The 23,886-nt window shown below is 42.8% G+C and overlaps 3 protein-coding genes across 3 annotated transcripts; 1 reads left to right on the forward strand and 2 right to left on the reverse strand.

Annotated features, from left to right (window-relative positions):
• Positions 1–245: 245 nt before the first annotated feature.
• LOC308288638 (monocarboxylate transporter 2-like) lies at positions 246–1,739 on the forward strand (the record flags this gene model as incomplete). Its single annotated transcript, XM_080730109.1, has 1 exon — positions 246–1,739. The coding sequence occupies one exon, from the start codon at positions 246–248 to the stop codon at positions 1,737–1,739; it is 1,494 nt and encodes a 497-aa protein (XP_080586235.1).
• Positions 1,740–16,948: 15,209 nt separating this feature from the next.
• LOC308288639 (monocarboxylate transporter 2-like) lies at positions 16,949–18,475 on the reverse strand (the record flags this gene model as incomplete). The annotated part of the gene is made up of 2 exons (XM_080730110.1): positions 16,949–17,784; positions 17,875–18,475. 2 exons carry the CDS (start codon positions 18,473–18,475, stop codon positions 16,949–16,951), a joined length of 1,437 nt encoding a protein of 478 aa, XP_080586236.1.
• Positions 18,476–21,650: 3,175 nt separating this feature from the next.
• On the reverse strand, positions 21,651–23,192 carry LOC308288640 (monocarboxylate transporter 2-like; the record flags this gene model as incomplete). The annotated part of the gene is made up of 2 exons (XM_080730111.1): positions 21,651–22,424; positions 22,560–23,192. The coding sequence occupies 2 exons, from the start codon at positions 23,190–23,192 to the stop codon at positions 21,651–21,653; spliced, it is 1,407 nt and encodes a 468-aa protein (XP_080586237.1).
• Positions 23,193–23,886: the final 694 nt, after the last annotated feature.

The raw sequence follows: 23,886 nt of genomic DNA on the forward strand, positions 1-23,886 counted from the left end.
AATGTCCTGGAACTCTGTATTTGGGCATGTCCCAAATATGTTATGTGACACGTAATCCGTGGACTCTTTAAAACCGGACCACGCACAGTACTTGTGAACAGTATTGTTTGACTGAAATAGAGGATTTTATAACTGGAATAAAGGATATTCTTTCTGTTACGTCTCATACTTGTACGAGTAAACGTTGGCATCTTACACACAGACACAGGGAGACAAGCGAACAGTGAGAGCCGAGCCAAGACATAATGTCTGCAGCCCCAAGACCTGCTGTGCAACCCCCAGATGGGGGCTGGGGGTGGGCTGTAGTGGTGGGAGCTTTCATCTCCATTGGTTTCTCCTTTGCTTTCCCCAAGGCCACCACTGTCTTCTTTAAGGACATCCAAAAGAACCTTGGTGCCTCTGAAAGTGAAATCGCATGGATCTCCTCCATCATGCTGGCTGTCATGTATGCCGCAGGTCCCTTAAGCAGCATACTGGTCAACAAGTATGGCTGTAGGCCCATAATCATCATGGGGGGTGTCCTATGCTCCCTTGGGATGATCTCTGCCTCCTTCTGCAACAGCGTCTTGCAGCTTTACATCTGTGTCGGTTTTATTGTAGGACTGGGCTTAGCGTTCAACCTCCAGCCGGCCTTGACGATGATCGGTAAGTACTGGTCCAAGAGGCGGCCCATGGCGAACGGACTAGCAATGACTGGCAGTCCTGTGACCCTCAGCATACTGGCTCCTTTGAACCAGTACCTTTTAAACACCTACGGCTGGGAAGGTAGCTTCCTCATCCTGGGAGCCGTGATAAGCCTCTGCTGTGTGGCTGGCTCTCTCATGAGGCCCCTGGGTCCCCCATCTGGTGAGCTCAAGAAGAATGTCGAGTTGGAATCTGTAAAAGCCATGAAACTAGAGGATGAGGAGTTGGAATCCTTGACCACCGCCAAGCCAGAAGAGAATAAGGATGAGGAGTTGGCTTCTGAGACTGGCACAAAGCCAGAGAAGCTCAGCGCTTATCAGATGGTCAACAAGTACCTGGACCTGTCCCTCTTTAAGCATCGTGGCTTCCTTGTCTACTTGTCGGGCAATGTTATCATGTTCATTGGTTTCTTTGCGCCTATTGTCTTCCTGACAAATTATGCCAAGTCTATGGGTGTGGACGAGTACAAGGCAGCCTTCCTGCTCTCCATTATGGCTTTCACTGACATGATCGCCAGGCCCTCCATGGGGCTGTTTGCCAACTCGAGGTGGATCAGACCCAAGATCCAGTACTTCTTCAGCTTTGCTATCTTGCTCAATGGGATATGTCACATTCTCTGCCCAGTTGCAGAGACCTATACAGGTCTGGCAATCTATACAGGAATCTTTGGCTTTACCTTTGGCATGGTGAGCTGTGTGCTGTTTGAGACGTTGATGGACCAGGTTGGAGCTCAGAGGTTCTCCAGTGCTGTGGGTCTCACCACCATTGTGGAGTGCTTCCCAGTCCTCCTCGGTCCACCACTTTTAGGAAAACTGGTCGATGCCACAGGAAGTTACAAGAGCATGTATATCTCCTGTGGAGCCATTGTGATTTTTGCCAGCATCTGGCTATTCATTGGAAACTTCATCAACTACAGACTCCTAGAGCGCGAGCGCAAGCAGCCTCAGGCGACACTCGAACTGGTGGAAACAGAAAATGTTGACCATGATACTCAGGGCCAGAGTAAAGTTGACACAGAGGCTCAGATCTCTGAGTCTCAGACCTCTGAAGTCTAAGGGAACCACGACAACAAGAAGGGTCATCCTCAGAGCTTGGGTGGCACAGGGGTGAAGTACCAAGCCGCAGAGTCTTGGCCCACCGCTGCAGAGTCTTGGGTTTCAAATGGTGCATCCGGCTTTCCAAGCATCCAAACGAACACAAGTGGTCATTTGGGGAGGTTAGTCACAATAGTCAGTAGGGGAGGGGGATCTTTGACTCTTCACCTTGGCTGGGGCACCACCTGTAAGTGGGCAATTTTGATCAGAAGTAGGACGAAGTCCTCCCGGTGAGGTTTGAGCCTCATGTGAGCTTTTTAGACTTCCATTACAATTTAAGTATTTCAAGGTATAAAACATATCCTCACTGTCGGGTGGAAACTTGTATGTCCAAAACCGTCCAAAACCGTTACTTGTCAGGAAATAGAAGAAAAAAATCACAACACAGGTGTGAACTGAGCGGTGCAGGCTGTGTCGTACATATCTCCTTGTATTCAATAATATTTCTTTGTATTTGTTGCATTCCTAAGACAACATTTTGATTATAGTAAATTTACCCCCATTGATTCCAAATGCATTCGGGTTCCCATCCGGAATCAATGGGGGTACATAAAAAAAACAAAAAAAAAAACTAAAAAACCGTTACTTGTCAGGAAATAGAAGAAAAAAAACTAAAAAAAAGAAAAGAAAAGAAAAACAAAAATTGTTATTGAACTCAAGTCTCCATGGGGTGAGTAATCAATAGAAAAATAGTCATTTTGGGGGTGAACTACTCCTTTAAGACCGGTAACGCATTTGTGTCAAGTAGCTTGACAAGAGCTTGTAGATCTGCTATTTTGAAAAAAAAAGTGAATTTTTAAACTAAAATCTTTGCTTCTGGGTGGTCCCTGGAACAATATATTTTGAGATGGGGGTCTGTGGTCAAATACATAATTAGCTTTTTAGACTTCCATTACAATTTAAGTATTTCAAGGTATAAAACATATCCTCACTGTCGGGTGGAAACTTGTATGTCCAAAACCGTCCAAAACCGTTACTTGTCAGGAAATAGAAGAAAAAAAACTAAAAAAAAGAAAAGAAAAGAAAAACAAAAATTGTTATTGAACTCAAGTCTCCATGGGGTGAGTAATCAATAGAAAAATAGTCATTTTGGGGGTGAACTACTCCTTTAAGACCGGTAACGCATTTGTGTCAAGTAACAACTTTAATCAAAATAGCAGATCTACAAGCTCATAGCGCGGCACCGAGTGCAGCACTATGAGCTTGTAGATCTGCTATTTTGAAAAAAAAAGTGAATTTTTAAACTAAAATCTTTGCTTCTGGGGGGTCCCTGGAACAATATATTTTGAGATGGGGGTCTGTGGTCAAATACATAATTATAATTCAATAACTTGACATTATTAGTAGCTTAATGACTAGTATAGTAGTATTAAAATGTATTTTTTTATGTCCAATGTAGGTATTTGTATTTAGGTTCATAAAGTTAACATGAGTATATAACTAAATGTGTTTGAAATTGAATCAAAATGTTAAATTTCAGGATTCCAATAACAAATAACAAAATATAATTCAGGATTCCAATTCTAAAGAATTCAAATCGGCTATTTTGCTTCTTTTGTATGAGATACTAGAATGACAAAGTAGGACATAGCTGATGGAAATATTATTATATTCCATATGGATAAACAGTTTTCCCCGACGATAATAAAGTACTCGCACACAAGAAATGAGTCCACACCAGTGTAATTCCATTTTTCTGTTAGATGTATTGAAAATATAGTTCAGAGTTCAAATTGTAGCAAGTACAGTACACTCATCGTTGGTTCTCTCTGCTCATACAAAACATAACTTCACCGATATATGGAGTTACAGAATACATTAGTCACATTCTGATTGGACAATTAAGCATAACACTGGATATCAGATGTTTTCGTGTTGTTGGCCCCAGTCGTAAGGCCAGATAGTATGTTTGGCATTTTGTTATCCTGTGTCCTATGACCTGCAGTGGATCGTATATTAGTTATTTGTCCCAACATTCTGATGGCATTGACGTTTAACAATGAAAATGATATCTATACCGTATTAATCATAATAACAGGAACATTTTAATCAATTATCTTAACAATTCCCCCCTGAGATAGCATTTGAAGTGTTAAAGGGTCAAAGGAAAATAAACAACAAGGGAAGAAGACATGGGTTAAACTTTTTAAAGGTATTTGAAACAGAACATAATAATTGAACAATTTAAGTCAAAAACATTTCGATAGCTTTAAGTTTTAAAGAGGAGAGTCAAAAGAACTGTATATTTCCAAAGGTATTTAAATCAGAATATCATAATTGAACAACAATACGTAAAAATATTCAGATAACTGTTTTTTTTTTGTTAAAGGTAAAAGACTGTATTTTTTTTATTTTAATTATTAATTATTATATACTTTATGTATTTTACAAAGGTTCAATGTGTCCAAGATTGATTTGAAATTTTCCATGTCAAGCAAGATAAAAACACATCAACATCACGCTCCCGGGTGGTTATTACAATTTGGGTCCGATTCTAGTCAAAACAAGACGAACTTGACTCTTTACCATAATTTAGGTTAAAGACAAAAGCATTCAAAATGTATTTAGACAGCATCTGAAGATCAGCCGCTTGGCGGTCATAATTCGTACACCTCCGAGGTTACCTTTAGGTAATGAGTGGTTAATTGTCCAGGTTGGGGACATTATAGGGAGATGTCAAACCGGATCCCCCTTAAAGCCAACTGTCTATTCCTCAAATGATTTTTTTCTTTTACTGGCTTTTGTCCGAGTCAAGGTCTGAAAGAAAACACTTTACAGCGGGAAAAACGTGTGTGATGCAGTTTCATACTCACGAAATACATATGGACTTTCCAATCATCTTTTTGACATTTCCTTTTTGGACAGACAGTGAAGTATGTGTCTGTCGAATCATTCTCAATTATCATCTCAAAATATCTTTATCTGTAAGACAAGGGAAAAGACAGAGGGACACATCAATCCATACTGTAAGGCAATAAGGTATTTATATATAGAAATTAAATTGAAAAGTTCAAATACATCACCGAAAGGGGACACAAGTTGTGTCAGTTTGTTCTGTTAGGGGAAACAGATTTAAACCTGTTGAGGATTGGAATCAACTTAATTCACAAAATGAAATATATTTAAATGGGATGAAATGAAAACAAAATGAAATATGAAAATATGAAATCAGAAACTGAAATATGAATTCAGAAAATGAAATATGAATTCAGAAAATGAAATATGAATTCAGAAAATGAAACATGAGTTCAGAAAATGAAACATGAGTTCAGAAACTGAATGAACTCATCAAAAAATTGAAAGGTATTTAAATAAATTAAAAATGAAAAAATATTAATTCTCCAAACACATTCCCTCCCGGTTTGGCACAGCCAAAAATTGAAAATTGGGTGTGACAAAAAAAAAATGTTTTGTTGATGTTTGGAGGCTAATTTGTTAAAATATGGTTAATGAGAAACAGTTGGTCAAGTGGTATCATATACTGTACAGAAGTACTGTAGATCTGGACAGGGCAAGGTTGGAAATAGAAATAATAATAATATTGATAATAATGATTATGGACATGATAACTGATAAGCCTTTCCTTTTTAATGCATAACTGCAGTTTATGTGTTAAAGATGGATTTTGGGGGGGGGGCACGGTGGCGCTACCCGGCGAGCGCTCGCCTACCTCGCTTCCTCCTTTACTGGCCAACCGCGGGGCTCCTCGCGTCCAAATAAAAAGAGAGCGAGTTCAATTGTCGCCAATGGAAGATCTCCCCCGCGGTGGTTTCTTTCCAATCGGAACGCCTCCCGTCGCACGTCCATGTGTCTGCCAATAAAATCGCCGGACTCCTTTTTCGTTTCTCCTCCCCTCCCCTCCCTCCCCGACCAAAACACACCGTCCCTCGCGGGATTCCAACCAATCACGCGCCGTCTTTTCGGGTCGCTGTTCCGGTCTGGGGCCAGAGCGGATATGGAAACGCTACTTGCTTTAACGTGGGCTTACACATTACCGGATACAGTAGGCGGGCTCTAGACAGCATCTGAGCACAGAGCAGCAAATAGAAACCACACGGGAGGGCTATGAACAGCTGTAGAGTGAAGTGAGCCGGGATGGTGTTTTTTACTGGTGTTTCAGTCCGAGTGTGGGGAAAGGGTGCGTTCGGAAATGCGCACCGGACTGCGCGGGCGTTTATCGTGGGCTTGCCCAGGCCTTACGGCCTGGGCATAAATATAACGATTGCATTCACCACGGCTTCGTAACTCGCGCGGCGCTCCGCCGGCCGCGCGGCCCTGGCCCGCTCTTCGCGGCCACTCGCGCCTGCGGCGCTCGGGGGCGAAGAGCAGGACCAAGGTCCGCTGGCCTTCGCGCCGCTTGCAATGTCGTGGACAATAAAACGAGCGCACCCTTTCATACACTCTGACTGAATCACCAGTAAAAAACACTCTCTCGAAGTGAGCCACATTCTCTGTAATGCAGCGTCCGACGTTGTCACGTTTAAAAACAAACAATTGTCACTTAGAGACCTTTGGATGCAATGGACACTTGGACACTGGCTTTGTTATCCTAACACTCAAGGTAAGTTTCGTGACTTCTACAAATTACTATGGTAATGGTCTGGTCATCTGCATGAAATGCATTACCATACATACAATAACATTCTTCAAGTAGGCAATAGGCATGGTGATGGTGTCTGCTACTGTCTTTCATTTGATCCATGGCTGGCCAATACTATCTAGTTAATGCTTTATTTGTAAAGACATTTTAATAGATCCTTTGGATTACATAGCTAAGTTACTGTCCTGCTATTGCAATATTAGGCTATTATTATATGTATATATATTTTTTAAGGTATTGTCAGTGTCATTGAAACATTAAGATAAGGAGTCATATAGTATGTTAATGAAAGTGAAAAGGAGAAAACTACATTTGGCTCATCAACAAAGCATAACAAACAAATTAGTGGTTTATAGATCTATGTGTTTCTCTTATAGGTCTACATTTAGTACAAAAGGACCCACATGTAAACAAGCCATTGTGCTTTCTTGGGTTTAAATCCTATTAGTAGACCTTGTATCTGATTCTGAACTGTACTGTGCTTTTCCTTTGTGAACTGCTAACAAAGTAACTATTCAATCAAAACCATAAAGACACTCAGAGTTAAGGGTCTGTGCAAATAAAACATTTGAGAACCAGTATATCAGTGTCATACATATTCTGACGAAAACCTGTATGGAGACTTGACATTCTGTAATTGGATCTTATGATCAAAATAAGAACATTATAATAGTGTGTAAATCTGTGCCACATACAAATGTCTGTGTACAGACATAGATGGCCCCTGCATGATGGCTGCTAAAAAAAGATAATGCCATGGTGGGATCTGATGTGTGATGGGCATACTGTATTATTTATCACATAGGCAAACATAAACTGTCACCTGTGTGACACTGAATTTGTATTGATTATACATATTTCTCTCTATTTCTCCTTTGCTGTCTCCCAGACCTCAGCTGTTCTCTCTGCACCTCTTCACCAAAGGCGACGCGTCTCCACGGCCAGATTCAACAGGCGGGACAGTGCAGGCAAATTCATGCAGAAAGTGGCCAGTTCAGAACACAGGAAACAGGACATAATACTGTACACTGCCCAAAAATACAGACACCATATCAAAAGAGGAGTGGCTAGCAGACAACAAAAAATAAATGAGCAGATGTTTGCCTCTCCCTTACTTAAATTTGTGATGTAGTTGAGACTTGTTTTATTATTCTTGTGCAAAGTGTGATGCCACCAGAGCCATCAACATATTGTCGCTGTCGGGCAGAAACCATGTCCCATTCCTTTTATTTTATTGTAAATGAATGCCCTACTTTATCATACACGAGTGTTGCATAAAAGTAGTGAAAATAGCAGATCTACAAGCCCACAACACATCAAAGTGTTGTCAGCTTGTAGATCGTCTATTTTCACCATGTTAGCAGATATATAGGCCCACAAGATGCTGACGTGTTGTCAGCTTGTAGATCAGTTATTTTCACTATTTTAGATACTTTTTAAATAGTGATAAGAAATAAGTGATAAGTAACGTTTTGGACATACAGGGTTTCCACCCAAGAGTGATGATGTATTCATATATGTTTGTTGTCACCATGTTTATGTTGTATGTGGGATTAATACCCTGTTGTATTTGAATCTTTTAGATTAAAATTATATTTACCTTTCATGCAGTTGCATTTTTTTAACTTAATGAAATATGTTATGCTTTTACCTCAATGGTTGACTTTGTTGATCCCCATTGGAAATAAGTCCAGATGTCATAATATTGTTGATGTTTGTTTGTTGTAACTCATACAGAGTACGATTTTAAAAGAAATGTCAGCAGCATTAGTTAGAATGAATGAAATACAAAGTGAATTTGTTCCAAACCAAGATGAAATAAATACTGATCTGCATTTGCAGTGGATCTCTGAATAAGAGAAAAGAATTATTATGTTATATAATGATATAAAATAATAATAATTATAAGTATAACAATACATAAAATGTACAGTGAATATATAAATGCATATATACTGTGTACATCTATCACCAGTGAATATAAATAGATGTACAATACATCTATGAATGAAGTACAGTCTCACAAGGGTTATACTTAACAGGCATCTGTCAATATGTGCCAATGTATCGTAGGCCTACATGTTATATTGTAGTAATACAATAGTACAAATAGGTTAGATGATGGTGAGAAAATTGATTTTGTGGTCCATTTAGAAATGGTTAAAACAATGAGGACGTTTCTTTCATTCATTGAGTTTTATTTTTGCATGGCGTAGGTGGGAATCGAACACCTGACCCGGCGTAGGTGGGAATCAAACCCATGACCTTCGGATCCTCACCAACCATACCTAAAATCGACAAAAGTCACAATTTTCATGAATCTATCATATATACTCATAAACCACTTGGACAGATCACTGGGGAGATGCACACGAACACTGGCCTGTTGCATTTTTCATCCCTTCCACGCTCGTTTTCTCTTTCTTTCTCTCTTTCTCCTCTTTTTTCCTTCTTCCCCCTTCTCCCCCTCTCCCCTTCCATTTTTTTCCCCCTTCCCCCCCTAAGTAGGCAATTGTTCCCCAGCCCTGGCGCAGTCAGTAGTGCTGTCGCCTCACAGCTAGAAGGTCCTGGGTTCGATTCCCGCCGGGGGACACTGTGGGTGCTGGGGGCGTGTTCCCTCCTCCGCGTCATCAGCGCCCACACCCTAGGTGGGGTTGGCAAAAGGCCCTTTCTGTGTGGAGTTTGCATGTTCTCCCCATGTCTCCTATAAGATACCCTCACAAAAACATGAAGTAATCCTGGTTTCTATACTGCCTCCCCCTGGCCAGCCTGGGCTCCCCAGGCATGGCAGAGGGAGAGCAGAAACCAGGATTACAGGTTAGGCAATTGGTGCTGGGTGAAAAAATGGGTTACAAAATTGTGGGATCAAAAATTATTAAATCTGCTATTTTCACCATTGATATATTTTTAAAGATTTATGGAGAATCTCTTTGGGGAAAATGTCCACATTTTAACGAAGCAATGCACTGCTATTAAAAAGTAAATGTACTTTGTAATTTGTACTTTTAAATAATAATTTAAAAAAAAGAGTCAACTTTCACTTGTAGTTCAGTCATATTTGACCAGGAGGAGTATGAGTATCTAGGCTATACTTTCACAGTCCACCACTGGTCCTCACAGGTGTCGAAGAAAGCTTTGGAAAGAAAAAAGTGCTATAGAGATGCAGGTTATCGTGACTGAAATGCACACACACTCCACATGTGTGGGCACAGCGCACGCACGCATGCTGTACAAACACACATCAACATCTGCAAAACAAAACGGATTGAATTCACATGGTTTAATGAAAGTTTATATGAAGTAGGATCTAAAATGGATCATTATTATCTGGTATAATGGGGTTTGCATTAAAGGACAGGACATTCATTCCCTATGTACATCGTTCCCGAGTAGGCCGGTCCCTGATTAGACACTCGGCCGCCCGAAGGTTTCTTTAATTTACACTGCTTAGTCATGTCTTTAATTTACATTGCTTACATGTCTCTATTGCCGTCCTGTTTGGATTGTGTCTGAATGAGAATGATCTGTACAATGATCTGGTGAACAAGATACACTACAGCACTAATACCCATGTACCTGACAAAATACTTTAAAAGCGTTAACGATGTCCACAATTACAACACCATAGGCAGCGCCACAAGATCACATTCAACCCAGAGTCAAGTTTCGGTGAAAAGTATTTAAAAATAGATAATTAAAAAGGTAAAGGAGCTGGGAGAATGTGAGAATGGTCCAGTGAAGGCAGTGTCTACTACCAATTGTGGGAGTGTGAGTTAACCCTTAACCCTTTTTCTTTTCTTTTTTTTAAGCTCTATCACTAACGATGGGTGAAATTCACCCAAACACCTGCCTGTAGAAAAGAAAAGAAAAAAGACACCCTACCTTCTATGATGTCACTGAGCATCTCAGCTACCCAAGGACCCACCCACCTCAGACATCAGCAACATTATGAAAATCACGTGACATTGTCCGGGCGGTGTTAGTGTTCTAGGCTTAATGAATTGCAAGAGTGCTCGTTTTTGTTTTGTTTTCTACTGAGATTATACCTGAACCCTAGCGTCCCTATACCCTATATTTTGGTCGGGGGCAAACATTCTGCGAAAATACGGTGTGAGCTGGTAGAACTGCTATTTTCACTGTATGACATACAATGGAGTTTATTGGGTTCCAGTGGTTAGAATGATCTCATAGCTGTCTCCATGTCATGATGACAGCTGCATAACAGAGATGGTGGTTGTGGTCCAGGGGATTGAGACTGAAGTCTGGAGCGTAACAGAGGTACTGCATGGCCGGCCGTGAGAACTGACTCCTGGGGTTTCTTCTGGAGGATAAATGCTGAATAAATCCTGGGCTGTGTGGTACTGTACTGTACTGCACTGGCTAAAGTATTGATTCACTAGACTAGAGTGTCTTTATGTATCTCTTACATCTAGGCTATAACATTATGTTAAGGTGTTACTGCCACCTTGTGGTATTATTTGTATATATTATTTCTTAGCAGTTAGGTGGGGCATAAAGCCACAGTTCTTTTTTTTTTCGACAACAAAAGATACAACTTCTAAATCTTTCACTTAGAATGCGTTATATTCTGACCATTGCTAAAGACTATTGTTCAGTAACAGGGGTCTCCCTGTCTCTCCAGCTCTTTAGTAAACAGACAATGCATTTCATCCAATCAGAGAACTCATATGGATATAGCATAAACAAGTAGAATTTGAAGTGAAGACACAAAGAAGTCAGCAGGAACAAATTAAAGCTTTTGAATGGTGTCATGGCCCTTGAATGGTGTCATAGCCCTTGAATGGTGTCATGGCCCTTGAATGGTGTCATGGCCCTTGAATGGTGTCATGGCCCTTGAATGGTGTCATGGCCCTTGAATGGTGTCATGGCCCTTGAATGGTGTCATGGCCCTTGAATGGTGTCATGGCCCTTGAATGGTGTCATGGCCCTTGAATGGTGTCATGGCCCTTGAATGGTGTCATAGCCCTTGCTCTATGGCACATTTCTAAAGTTACAATTTAAAGTTGTACCATGTAACTTTTTTTATAAAACAAATCTTAAAATTGTCCTAACTCTTAAATCGCTAAAGTTTTAGAACACCCACTCCGTTATTTTCAGCTTCTGAAGCCTTCTCTTTATATGTTTTCTATGATCCTGAAAAACGGCCGAAAGACGCGGACGCTACTGACCACTAGTTGAGCAACTTACACAGTATAGCTTTAAGTACCAAGACTTTTTTAACCAAATTGGCCAAATTGTCAACTATTATGTAGGAGTAATGAAAATAACTACAAGCTCACAACGTGTCTTGTAATTAGACTATTTTCACAATATTTACTTATATTTATTTATCCGTGGAACCGAGACAATAACGTAATGCCTACTATTCCAAGTGTTTTTTTTATATATTTGGGAAACCTATGGTTTAGATGACTCATAGTCTATGAGTCATCTAATTATGTTCCAAACCACCCCCTCAGATGTGCTCGATGTGCCTACAATGACATATAAAGAAATACAGTGAAGCAGCATTCTGCTTCTATGGTCCGACAGCCTGGAATTAACAGTACACCCAAGTCAGGCAGCCTCTGTGGATAGCTTTAAAGCACAGCTCAATACCTATTTCTTCACTCTTGCTGATTTTTAAATCCCTGTGCCGTTGCTCATGTCCGCGCTGTTTTGACTTTTTTTTAGTCCTTATTGAAGTTTTTAATGTTTTTAATGTTGTTTTTACTTTTCTTTTCTGCTTTATTGTTAATCATGTGTACCTTTTCTCTTAAGCACTTGTGCTTCATCTTTGCTCTGTAAAGCACTTTGAGCTGTATTGCATGTCATGAAAGGTGCTATACAAATAAAGTGTATTATTATTAGGCTATAGGCTATGGGTAATGTGTAGAAGCTGGGTCTTGGGGCAGGCAGGCTACTGAGGAAAGCCAGGGGGAGAGACCTACCAGAGCCTGATGATATTATGATATGATAATATTGCAAATACTTTTTGTACCAAAATGTTTGCTAGTGTCTGACCTAAGCTGACCTAAATAGATCTGTATTTTCGCACGCACACAGTTCGCTTGTTGTTAACCATTTCGACATCACCTTGTTATTACAGATACTTTCCAGAATCTCTGCTCTGCTTAAACCAAACCACTCTTCCTCTTTTTACTAGAGCAGAGGTCAAGACATTGCAACATGCACACCATTTGTAGAGAGACGGTTGGTCCCCACCCAATTACTCACTATAACGGGCAGGCTACCACCGCCCAATGTCTAAAACCGCTGAATGGTGTGGAAGGAAGAATGGTTATCTATATTAACACAGTGTAACTGATATGATATGATAATGTTGTAATACTTTTGTACTAAAAACGTTTGCTAATATCTGATCTAAGCTGGCCTAAGTGGATCTGTATTTTTATATTATATCTAAATACCAAAGGCCAATGTCTTACAGTATTGTCCTACGACCAGGTCACACTTCATGTACTAGAGTTCAGCCAGAGGGCCAGAGGGGTTCACTCAGAGTTCATCTACTCGTGCACAGCCCTGTCTCACACGCACGCCAGCATGCACTTAGAGCATGGTCGACACATGCCTGCCTAGTGTTGTGAATGATAAAGTAGCACATGTACTGTGAATGCTGTTGTTGCACAAGGTCAGTGGGTGCACGTCCACATGCTCCTGGTTCCTCAAACTGTCTCAAAAGATACACTTATCCATTGTTTGCAAAGAAGCTCGGTTCCTCAACCGTCTACTCAATCAGTCTGCGACACCTGGCACAGTCCAGGGGCAGGGGAAGGAGGAGTGAAGACCGCGTGGCGAAGGGGTGGAGGCAGACAGCCTTACCTCTCTGAGTATGTGGCCAATCATGCCTGCTCAGTTGAAGAAACAGCCAATGGAGTCCAGCTCAGGACTCCTCCCACGAACCAATCAGAAGTCTCGCCTCCCCTGCCGAAGACTTGAAAATTAGTATAAACTCTCTTGTTTTTAGGCGCTCCTGGTCCGTCTCTACGGAGGCGGTCCTGGTCCGTCTCTACGAGAACACCATGGCTTGCTGTTGTGCTCTTTACTGAACGAACCTCTTTGGTACCGGTACCTGGATTATTTTCTCTTTTGTCTCCTTACATAGATTTTACTTAGAACTTAGTATAGTCCATTTGTGCAAACGGTATTGATATAATAAAGTTAACAGCTATTATTTTAAATAGAAGTCTCCTGTATTTAGTATTAATTTTATGGCACATTCATACTCATTCTTGAATTACGCATAACCTCACCTTCTGAAAGCTCGTAAGGAACTTAGAAGGGCTCAGGCCCCGAGCCTTGGTCTTCTAGTTTGGAGAGAGGTTCTTCCAAGCCCTTCCTGGAAGGGTACACCACACAGCCAATAGCCTATACTGTACCTACTGTAGCCTGGGATCGGGTTTCTTATCCGGTCGGAAGCGGAAATAATTTTATGTCATCAGGCGTCCGGAACCACCAACCTAAACCACTAGTGCCGTGTACTTCCAAAATCATTCCCCTAGTTTAATATTGGTTTAAATTGGTAGAATCGTTTCGTTTTTTTTTTTTTTTTTTATATAATCGTTTGGTATCTTCATCTTTTATTCAAACTCGTAGAGCAAGAATAAACGAATTGTTTCGCATTAAGGCGACACCAACCGGAACCATCGTTTTTTTACCCCTTTTTTCTAAGCCGGATCACACTGCTCGGTTTAGAACAAATACCAGGCTTTTCAAATTGCTCTGTGGTGGAAAGTCTGGTGATGCGAGGTTAGCCTATACCTGCCTGGGGTTGGGTTTCTATTTGGCTTTGGCATTAAAATATTTACTTGTTTTTCAATGTCTTCAAGTAGATGGACAGTTTCCACCATAAATCGCGACGTTGTTATGAGCGGTTTGTTTTATCGTGATAAACAATCACAAATATTATTGTTCCACCGTTTCCTCTTGACTGTGCAAAGAGTTGACAAATTAGCCTGATCTGTACATAGTTCTAGGCCATGTGCACTGTGCAGAATGTTTAGTCAAAGCAACCTAGGAACCCATTCTGAAACAAGACTGGCGTGAAATGTAATTTACAGCTTGGCTACCAATATAAAGAAAACAAGTGCATCTGTGTCTGTCTGTGTCCTTTGTGTGTGTAATTTGTGTGTGTGTGTGTGTGTGTGTGTGTGTGTGTGGGGGGGGGGGGGGTGCACTATCAGACGATAGAAGCATGTGCAGTAGCATTTTAAATGTGGAAGCCTTGTGTAGCAGTATGGGCGTTGGTTCCCACAGCCCATCCTCCTCCCACTTGTTAGTGAGCTAATTGATGGCAGTATTTAGGCAGCATTGCTTTCAGCTGCGAGTTAGCTGTTGTCTCTGAGTTGGAGGGCGCTGCGCCTTCACTGTGTGTGTGTGTGTGTGTGTGTGTGTGTGTGTGTGTGTGTGTGTGTGTGTGTGTGTGTGTGTGTGTGTGTGTGTGTGTGTGTGTGCATGCACGCGCGCGCGTGCATGCACAGCACGCACAGCACTACAGGTGTCCCCAGCTCATGCTGGCCTTTAGGGTTTCAGCTACATTTGTGTGAAGGTATGTTTCCCTTTTGCTGCTCAAACAATGACTGTTATGTGCTGTAGTGTAAACTTGATCATGACCGCTTGTTTGTCGTTTTAGCTTATGGCTACAAACGTCTCCTTCTGGAGCTCCTGCTCAGGCGTGCGGCGCTAAATCGCCACGCACACCAGGTAGGTTGGCGGTCCTCCTTTTCTGCAATATAGTGTTTGGTGTCTCCACCAACATGAATGTAAACTTGGGCTTTATGTGCATTTCAGTATTACTAACTCTCCCCGGTGTCTGCTGCTGTGGATAGTACAACACTGTGTGTGCTGCTCAAGCAAACTGGGTAGGTTCATTGTGCATCTTTCTGTTACTGTTTCGTAACTTTATATTTTGGTATAAGAGGTATAACAATAACTAAACCATCGTTTTGAGGGGCCATTTCTTGCCCAAGGAATGTTCTTCATGCAAAACAAATGCTTGCAATGGATTCAGAATAATTAAAAACCCCTAGTTTGACCCCTCACATCCCACGTAAAGCAGATTTTTTGGGAGTCATTTTTTCCTTTATAGTGTAGTGTATAGTAAGTGAAGGTAGGTAGGTCGTTTTCAAAACTTTCCCCTGATGGGATTCCTTGGGACTTTTTTCCCTCACTAAGGACATATTGAGGACACAAAATCAGTTGAGTTTGCTACTATTGCAATTTGTTTTAGGTTTAGCCTAATTTTGGTAATTCCCTTTTGATGTGTTTGTGGTTGGTTTGCTGTGATTGCCCGGAAGTGCCACTGCCGTGGGTGGGTCACCCTGCCCCTCTTCCACTCCCCCAGCACTGGCCCCCTATAGATGCTCAGTACTTTTATTGTAGACTCACCATTGATGGCACTGCCCTATTTAATTGTTCAACCATGAAGAATTGAGATTAATGAAATAACTATGTAAATAATAAAAGCTATTTTGTACTTTTGTTAAAACGTGTTTCTGCCTGCCTTTGTAAAACGAACTTGTGTGCTTATTTATACATCAAGGTGTTTAAATTGAATAATTCTATAATAACTATTTTCGGGGGCGCAACTCCCCCGGTGGCGTTGTCTGGCAATAACTTCAATATACCACTATGTCACACTTGCAATCCCAGATTTGTTCTACCGCGGAAGGTTCTGAGGGCTTGGTTCAGATTATGGTAAGCCATTGTTGAAAGTGAGAAAGTAAGAAGTCTTGCAGCGTCTGTTTATTGACGGCTTTGCCAGATTAAAAAAAAAATCTCCAACCTAACCTGACATTGAGCTCTGTTGATGTCCGTTATAAAATCAATTAAAAAAAATCTCAAACATTCTTTATTATAATTTTTTGTCTTTGTGGATGCGGGAAAAATAGCAAAGCACTGCATCGCAATAGATGTCTTGTTTTTATTGGAATATTTGACCGGTGCAAACCGCTCCTACGTTTGACTTAGTGTGTAAGTCCCTATGTCGCTATGTATGCAGTACCAACAGCTCGCTCGAGACTCATTGCTCTGACGAGACAAACGTCACACGAGACTAACGTCATAGAAAGTATGCAGGGACTGACATTACCACAGCTGATGTCACGGACAGAGCGGCCCATATGATATGTACGACACAGCCTGCACCGCTCAGTTCACACCTGTGTTGTGATTTTTTTTTTTTAGTAACCATTTTGGACATACAAGTTTCCACCCGACAGTGAGGATAAGTTTTATACCTTGAAATACTTAAATTGTAATGGAAGTCTAAGCTCAGTCTAAGCTCACATGAGGCTCAAACCTCACCTCAGCAGTAGGACAAACTGCTGCTCAGAATTGCCCACTTACAGGTGGTGCCCCAGCCGAGGTGAAGTGACAAAGATCACCCTCCCCTAATGACTAACCTCCCCGAATTACCAATTGTGTTCGTTTGGATGCTTGGAAAGCCGGAGGCACCATTTGAAACCCAAGACTCTGCGGTGGTGGGCAGCTACTTCACCCCTGTGCCACCCAAGCTCTGAAGATGACCCTTCTTGTTGACATGGTTCCCTTAGACTTCAGAGGTCTGAGCCTCTGTGTCAACTTCACTCTGGCCTTGGGTATCATGGTCAACATTTTCTGTTTCCACCAGTTCGAGTGTCGCCTCAGGCTGCTTGCGCTCGCGCTCTAGGAGTCTGTAGTTGATGAAGTTTCCAATGAATAGCCAGATGCTGGCAAAAATCACAATGGCTCCACAGGAGATATACAGGCTCTTGTAACTTCCTGTGGCATCGACCAGTTTTCCTAAAAGTGGTGGACCGAGGAGGACTGGGAAGCACTCCACAATGGTGGTGAGACCCACAGCACTGGAGAACCTCTGAGCTCCAACCTGGTCCATCAACGTCTCAAACAGCACACAGCTCACCATGCCAAAGGTAAAGCCAAAGATTCCTGTATAGATTGCCAGACCTGTATAGGTCTGTGCAACTGGGCAGAGAATGTGACATATCCCATTGAGCAAGATAGCAAAGCTGAAGAAGTACTGGATCTTGGGTCTGATCCACCTCGAGTTGGCAAACAGCCCCATGGAGGGCCTGGCGATCATGTCAGTGAAAGCCATAATGGAGAGCAGGAAGGCCGCCTTGTACTCGTCCACACCCATAGACTTGGCATAATTCGTCAGGAACACAATAGGCGCAAAGAAACCAACGAACATGATAACATTGCCCGACAAGTAGACGAGGAAGCCACGATGCTTAAAGAGGGACAGGTCCAGGTACTTGTTGACCGTTTGATAAGCGCTGAGCTTCTCTGGCTTTGTGGTGGCCTCTGAAGAGGCCACACCTTCATCCTGCTTCTCAGGCTTTGTGCCAGTCTCGGAAGCCAACTCCTCATCCTTATTCTCTTCTGGCTTGGCGGTGGTCAAGGATTCCAACTCCTCATCCTCTGGTTTCGTGGCTTTTACAGATTCCAACTCGACATTCTTCTTGAGCTCACCAGATGGGGGACCCAGGGGCCTCATGAGAGAGCCAGCCACACAGCAGAGGCTTATCACGGCTCCCAGGATGAGGAAGCTACCTTCCCAGCCGTAGGTGTTTAAAAGGTACTGGTTCAAAGGAGCCAGTATGCTGAGGGTCACAGGACTGCCAGTCATTGCCAGTCCGTTCGCCATGGGCCGCCTCTTGGACCAGTACTTACCAATCATCGTCAAGGCCGGCTGGAGGTTGAACGCTAAGCCCAGTCCTACAATAAAACCGACACAGACGTAAAGCTGCAAGACATTGTTGCAGAAGGAGGCAGAGATCATCCCAAGGGAGCATAGGACACCCCCCATGATGATTATGGGCCTACAGCCATACCTGTTGACCAGTATGCTGCTTAAGGGACCTGCGGCATACATGACAGCCAGCATGATGGAGGAGATCCATGCGATTTCACTTTCAGAGGCACCAAGGTTCTTTTGGATGTCCTTAAAGAAGACAGTGGTGGCCTTGGGGAAAGCAAAGGAGAAACCAATGGAGATGAAAGCTCCCACCACTACAGCCCACCCCCAGCCCCCATCTGGGGGTTGCACGGCAGGTCTTGGGGCTGCAGACATTATGTCTTGGCTCGGCTCTCACTGTTCGCTTGTCTCCCTGTGTCCGTGTGTAAGATACCAACGTTTACTCGTACAAGTATGAGATGTAACAGAAAGAATATCCTCTATTCCAGTCAAACAATACTGTTCACAAGTACTGTGCCTGGTCCGTTTTTAAAGAGTCCACGGATTACGTGTCACATAACATATTTGGGACATGCCCAAATACAGAGTTCCAGGACATTATAGCCTTTGCACTATTTATTACATGCACCAGCAGAGGGCGCAAGTACTGCGTTCGGTGTTCCTGTTTCTGGTGGTATCTGTGCGTCATGTGTTTAGCCAATCAGGGAGCAGCGTTCTTGGTGACGTCACCACCAACAAGTGCAATCTGATATAATAACAAGGTGCAAGTTGGCACCTTGGCAGAGTGCCAACCTGTCCATCCACATACATACAGACAATACCAAACAGCACCGATACTTGCGCACTCTGTGCATGAAACATTATGTATCCATGGGATGAACGTTTCTCCATATCATATACTGAAACAGCCTGGGGAGAAGAGTGCACAACTCACACACACTCACACAAGGAGAAAAAAGGCTGGCTAACAACACAGGGAACAGTTAAATAAAGTCTTACCTTGCGCCAAAATATCCAATTTTATATCAAAGGTGCCCAGATTTCCAGCCTGTCCTGGGCTTGGTGCATATTCCTTGCTTTGGCAATGTAAACGTATGTTTTCTCAGGCCAATAAAGCTCCTTTGAATTGAATTGCATATTCCACAGGGGCACAGCCAGTCAGCCACACACAACAACAAATCCACCCTCTTTGAACAGCGCTGAAAACATAGTCAGCGGGCTTGTCAGAAGACATTAGAGACAGTCACTATGATTGGATGAGAAAGAGGACTACAGAATCCCAAACCAGTTGTGTAAAACATCCCGCCCCCCAGACGCTGTGATTGGCTTAGAAGCAATGCTACGGGTGCTTCAAAGAGTCAAAAAGGTACCACGGCCGGGGTCGTCATATAAAATGCATAACATACACCACAGTGACCTCGCAGCGGCCGCTCGCCGCGACTCCCCCTAGCGGCCAACCGGAGAATCCCCCGGCTCCCCAGACGGCCACGCCGACGGTGGGCACATGACATCTGTATGCTACAGCAGTGTTTAACACGTCAAATGATCGTAACTCTCTGACCATTGCTCTGATTAGCTCAATATACTGTAGGGCTGGATTGGTAGTGGCCTGAACGTCCGAGTTCTCCCATAACAGGTCATACAGACAGTCATTTAAAAAAATTATCAAATGTCTGCAACTGCTTTTAAACTGGTTGTAATATCACACACAGTGTTGTATGGGCATGGGCAGTGTTGCCATTTCTGCCTTGCGAATTTTGGCTTGTTTTTTTGTTTTCGTCTTTTCCTGTAAAGCAAACATCAAATGATGTACACCAGGGGTGGGCAACTTTGACGATGGCGAGGGCCACTATATTTCCACCTTCACTCCAGAGGGCCACAATGCATATCGCTACGTCCTACTTTGTCATTCTAGTATCTCATACAAAAGAAGCAAAAATAGCCGATTCGAATTCTTTAGAATTGGAATCCTGAATTATTTATTGTTATTTGTTATTGGAATCCTGATATTTAACATTTTGATTCAATTTCAAACACATTTAGTTATATACTCATGTTAACTTTATGAACCTAAATACAAATACCTACATTGGATATAAAAAAATACATTTTAATACTACTACACTAGTCATTAAGCTACTAATATAGACTGAATGAATTAAGCTGTCATGTTTGGAATTGTAACAGCTAAAATCAATAATATATCAGTATTCCGGTATTAACCAGCGGGCCGCATTAAGTGAAGGTGAGGGCCGCATGTGGCCCCCGGGCCGCCAGTTTCCCATGTATGATGTACACGGACCCCCATCTGAAAATAATTTGTGCAAGGAGGACCCCCGCAACAGATTAATTAATGTTCTTAAACTGTTTCGGCTGAAAACAACTGCAGAGGACTCCGCACACTGCCCTGGAGGACCCCATGGGTGAGGAGGGCACAGAGCCTCAGATAAAAGCCCTCTTCAATCTATCTTTCAACAGTTATTTATTTAACCCATTAACCCATAACCCAAGACCTGAAAAATACAAAACCTAATGGTTTTCTGAAAAAAAAAACGTGTTTCTTTATCTGTGGTATTCAAAGTTTTTAATGTCAAGTCATTAAATTATATGTATTTGACCGCAGACCCCCATCTCAAAATATATTGTTCCAGGGACCCCCCAGAAGCAAAGATTTGAGTTTAAAAATTCACTTTTTTTCAAAATAGCAGATCTACAAGTTCATAGTGCTGCACTCGGTGCCACGCTATGAGCTTGTAGATCTGCTATTTTGGTTAAAGTTGTTACTTGACACAAATGCGTTACCGGTCTTAAAGGAGTAGTTCACCCCCAAAATGACTATTTTTTCTTGATTACTCACCCCATGGAGACTTGAGTTCAATAACAATTTTAGTTTTTCTTTTTTCTTTTTCTTTTAGTTTTTTTTTTTTTGTTATATAAATTTACCCCCATTGATTCCGGATGGGGACCCGAATGCATTTGGAATCAATGGGGGTAAATTTTTACTATAATCAAAATGTTGTCTTAGGAATGCAACAAATACAAAGAAATATTATTGAATACAAGGAGATATGTACGACACAGCCTGCACCGCTCAGTTCACACATGGGTTGTGATTTTTTTTTTCTTTTTTTTTTCTGACAAGTAACGGTTTTGGACATACAAGTTTCCACCCGACTGTGAGGATATGTTTTATACCTTGAAATACTTAAATTGTAATGGAAGTCTAAAACGCTCACATGAGGCTCAAACCTCACCGGGACGACTTCGTCCTACTTTTGCTAAAAATTTCCCACTTACAGGTGGTGCCCCAGCCGAGGTGAAGAGACAAAGATCACCCTCCCCTACTGACTATTGTGACTAACCTCCCCAAATGACCACTTGTGTTCGTTTGGATGCTTGGAAAGCCGGATGCACCATTTGAAACCCAAGACTCTGCAGCGGTGGGCCAAGACTCTGCAGCGGTGGGCCAAGACTCTGCGGCGGTGGGCAGCTACTTCATCCCTGTGCCACCCAAGCTCTGAGGATGACCCTTCTTGTTGTCGTGGTTCCCTTAGACTTCAGAGGTCTGAGACTCAGAGATCTGAGCCTCTGTGTCAACTTCACTCTGGCCCTGGGTATCATGGTCAACATTTTCTGTTTCCACCAGTTCGAGTGTCGCCTCAGGCTGCTTGCGCTCGCGCTCTAGGAGTCTGTAGTTGATGAAGTTTCCAATGAATAGCCAGATGCTGGCAAAAATCACAATGGCTCCACAGGAGATATACATGCTCTTGTAACTTCCTGTGGCATCGACCAGTTTTCCTAAAAGTGGTGGACCGAGGAGGACTGGGAAGCACTCCACAATGGTGGTGAGACCCACAGCACTGGAGAACCTCTGAGCTCCAACCTGGTCCATCAACGTCTCAAACAGCACACAGCTCACCATGCCAAAGGTAAAGCCAAAGATTCCTGTATAGATTGCCAGACCTGTATAGGTCTGTGCAACTGGGCAGAGAATGTGACATATCCCATTGAGCAAGATAGCAAAGCTGAAGAAGTACTGGATCTTGGGTCTGATCCACCTCGAGTTAGCAAACAGCCCCATGGAGGGCCTGGCGATCATGTCAGTGAAAGCCATAATGGAGAGCAGGAAGGCCGCCTTGTACTCGTCCACACCCATAGACTTGGCGTAATTTGTCAGGAAGACAATAGGCGCAAAGAAACCAATGAACATGATAACGTTGCCCGACAAGTAGACGAGGAAGCCACGATGCTTAAAGAGGGACAGGTCCAGGTACTTGTTGACCGTCTGATAAGCGCTGAGCTTCTCTGGCTTTGTGGTGGCCTCTGAAGAAGCCACACCTTCATCCTGCTTCTCTGGCTTTGTGCCAGTCTCAGAAGCCAACTCCTCATCCTTATTCTCTTCTGGCTTGGCGGTGGTCAAGGATTCCAACTCCTCATCCTCTATTTTCATGGCTTTTACAGATTCCAACTCGACATTCTTCTTGAGCTCACCAGATGGGGGACCCAGGGGCCTCATGAGAGAGCCAGCCACACAGCAGAGGCTTATCACGACTCCCAGGATGAGGAAGCTACCTTCCCAGCCGTAGGTGTTTAAAAGGTACTGGTTCAAAGGAGCCAGTATGCTGAGGGTCACAGGACTGCCAGTCATTGCCAGTCCGTTCGCCATGGGCCGCCTCTTGGACCAGTACTTACCGATCATCGTCAAGGCCGGCTGGAGGTTGAACGCTAAGCCCAGTCCTACAATAAAACCGACACAGATGTAAAGCTGCAAGACGCTGTTGCAGAAGGAGGCAGAGATCATCCCAAGGGAGCATAGGACACCTCCCATGATGATTATGGGCCTACAGCCATACTTGTTGACCAGAATGCTGCTTAAGGGACCTGCGGCATACATGACAGCCAGCATGATGGAGGAGATCCATGCGATTCCACTTTCAGAGGCACCAAGGTTCTTTTGGATGTCCTTAAAGAAGACAGTGGTGGCCTTGGGGAAAGCAAAGGAGAAACCAATGGAGATGAAAGCTCCCACCACTACAGCCCACCCCCAGCCCCCATCTGGGGGTTGCACGGCAGGTCTTGGGGCTGCAGACATTATGTCTTGGCACGGCTCTCACTGTTCTCTTGTCTCCCTTTGTCTGTGTGTAAGATACCAACGTTTACTCGTACAAGTATGAGAGGTATCAGAAAGAATATCCTCTATTCCAGTCAAACAATCCTCTATTCCAGTCAAACAACACTGTTCACAAGTATTGTGCATGGTCCGGTTTTAAAGAGTCCACGGATTACGTGTCACATAACATATTTGGGACATGCCCAAATACAGAGTTCCAGGACATTATAGCCTTTGCACTATTTAGCCTTTGCACTATTTATTACAACCTGCCCATCCACATACATACAGACAATACCAAACAGCACCGATTGCAGTACTTAGGCACTCTGCTAGCGCACAAGTAGGCCATACATGGCCATGTGTGTACAAGATGCAAGTTGGCACCTCAACAGAGTGCATGCAGTCTAGTTCACGATGCAATTAATTACACAGGAAAACACATTTCATCTGGTCAAACTCATTTCTGAGAATAGCGTGATATATTTATTGCCTTATGTAAAGAATGCAAAGAAGGTAAAATTGCATAATGGGTGTCCTGCAAATATATTTTTTCCACAGGTTTCTTTCCATGTTTTGCTTTTCTAGTTTTTATGGAGAATGGAGCGTATTTTTGCAGAAAATCACAAATTGCAAGAAACCACTCTATTCCCATTAAAAAGAAGAATCCACCTTC

Source organism: Nannobrachium achirus, assembly GCF_963921795.1.
Source record: "Nannobrachium achirus genome assembly, chromosome: 7".
In the NCBI taxonomy this organism is placed as follows: Eukaryota; Metazoa; Chordata; class Actinopteri; order Myctophiformes; family Myctophidae; genus Nannobrachium; species Nannobrachium achirus.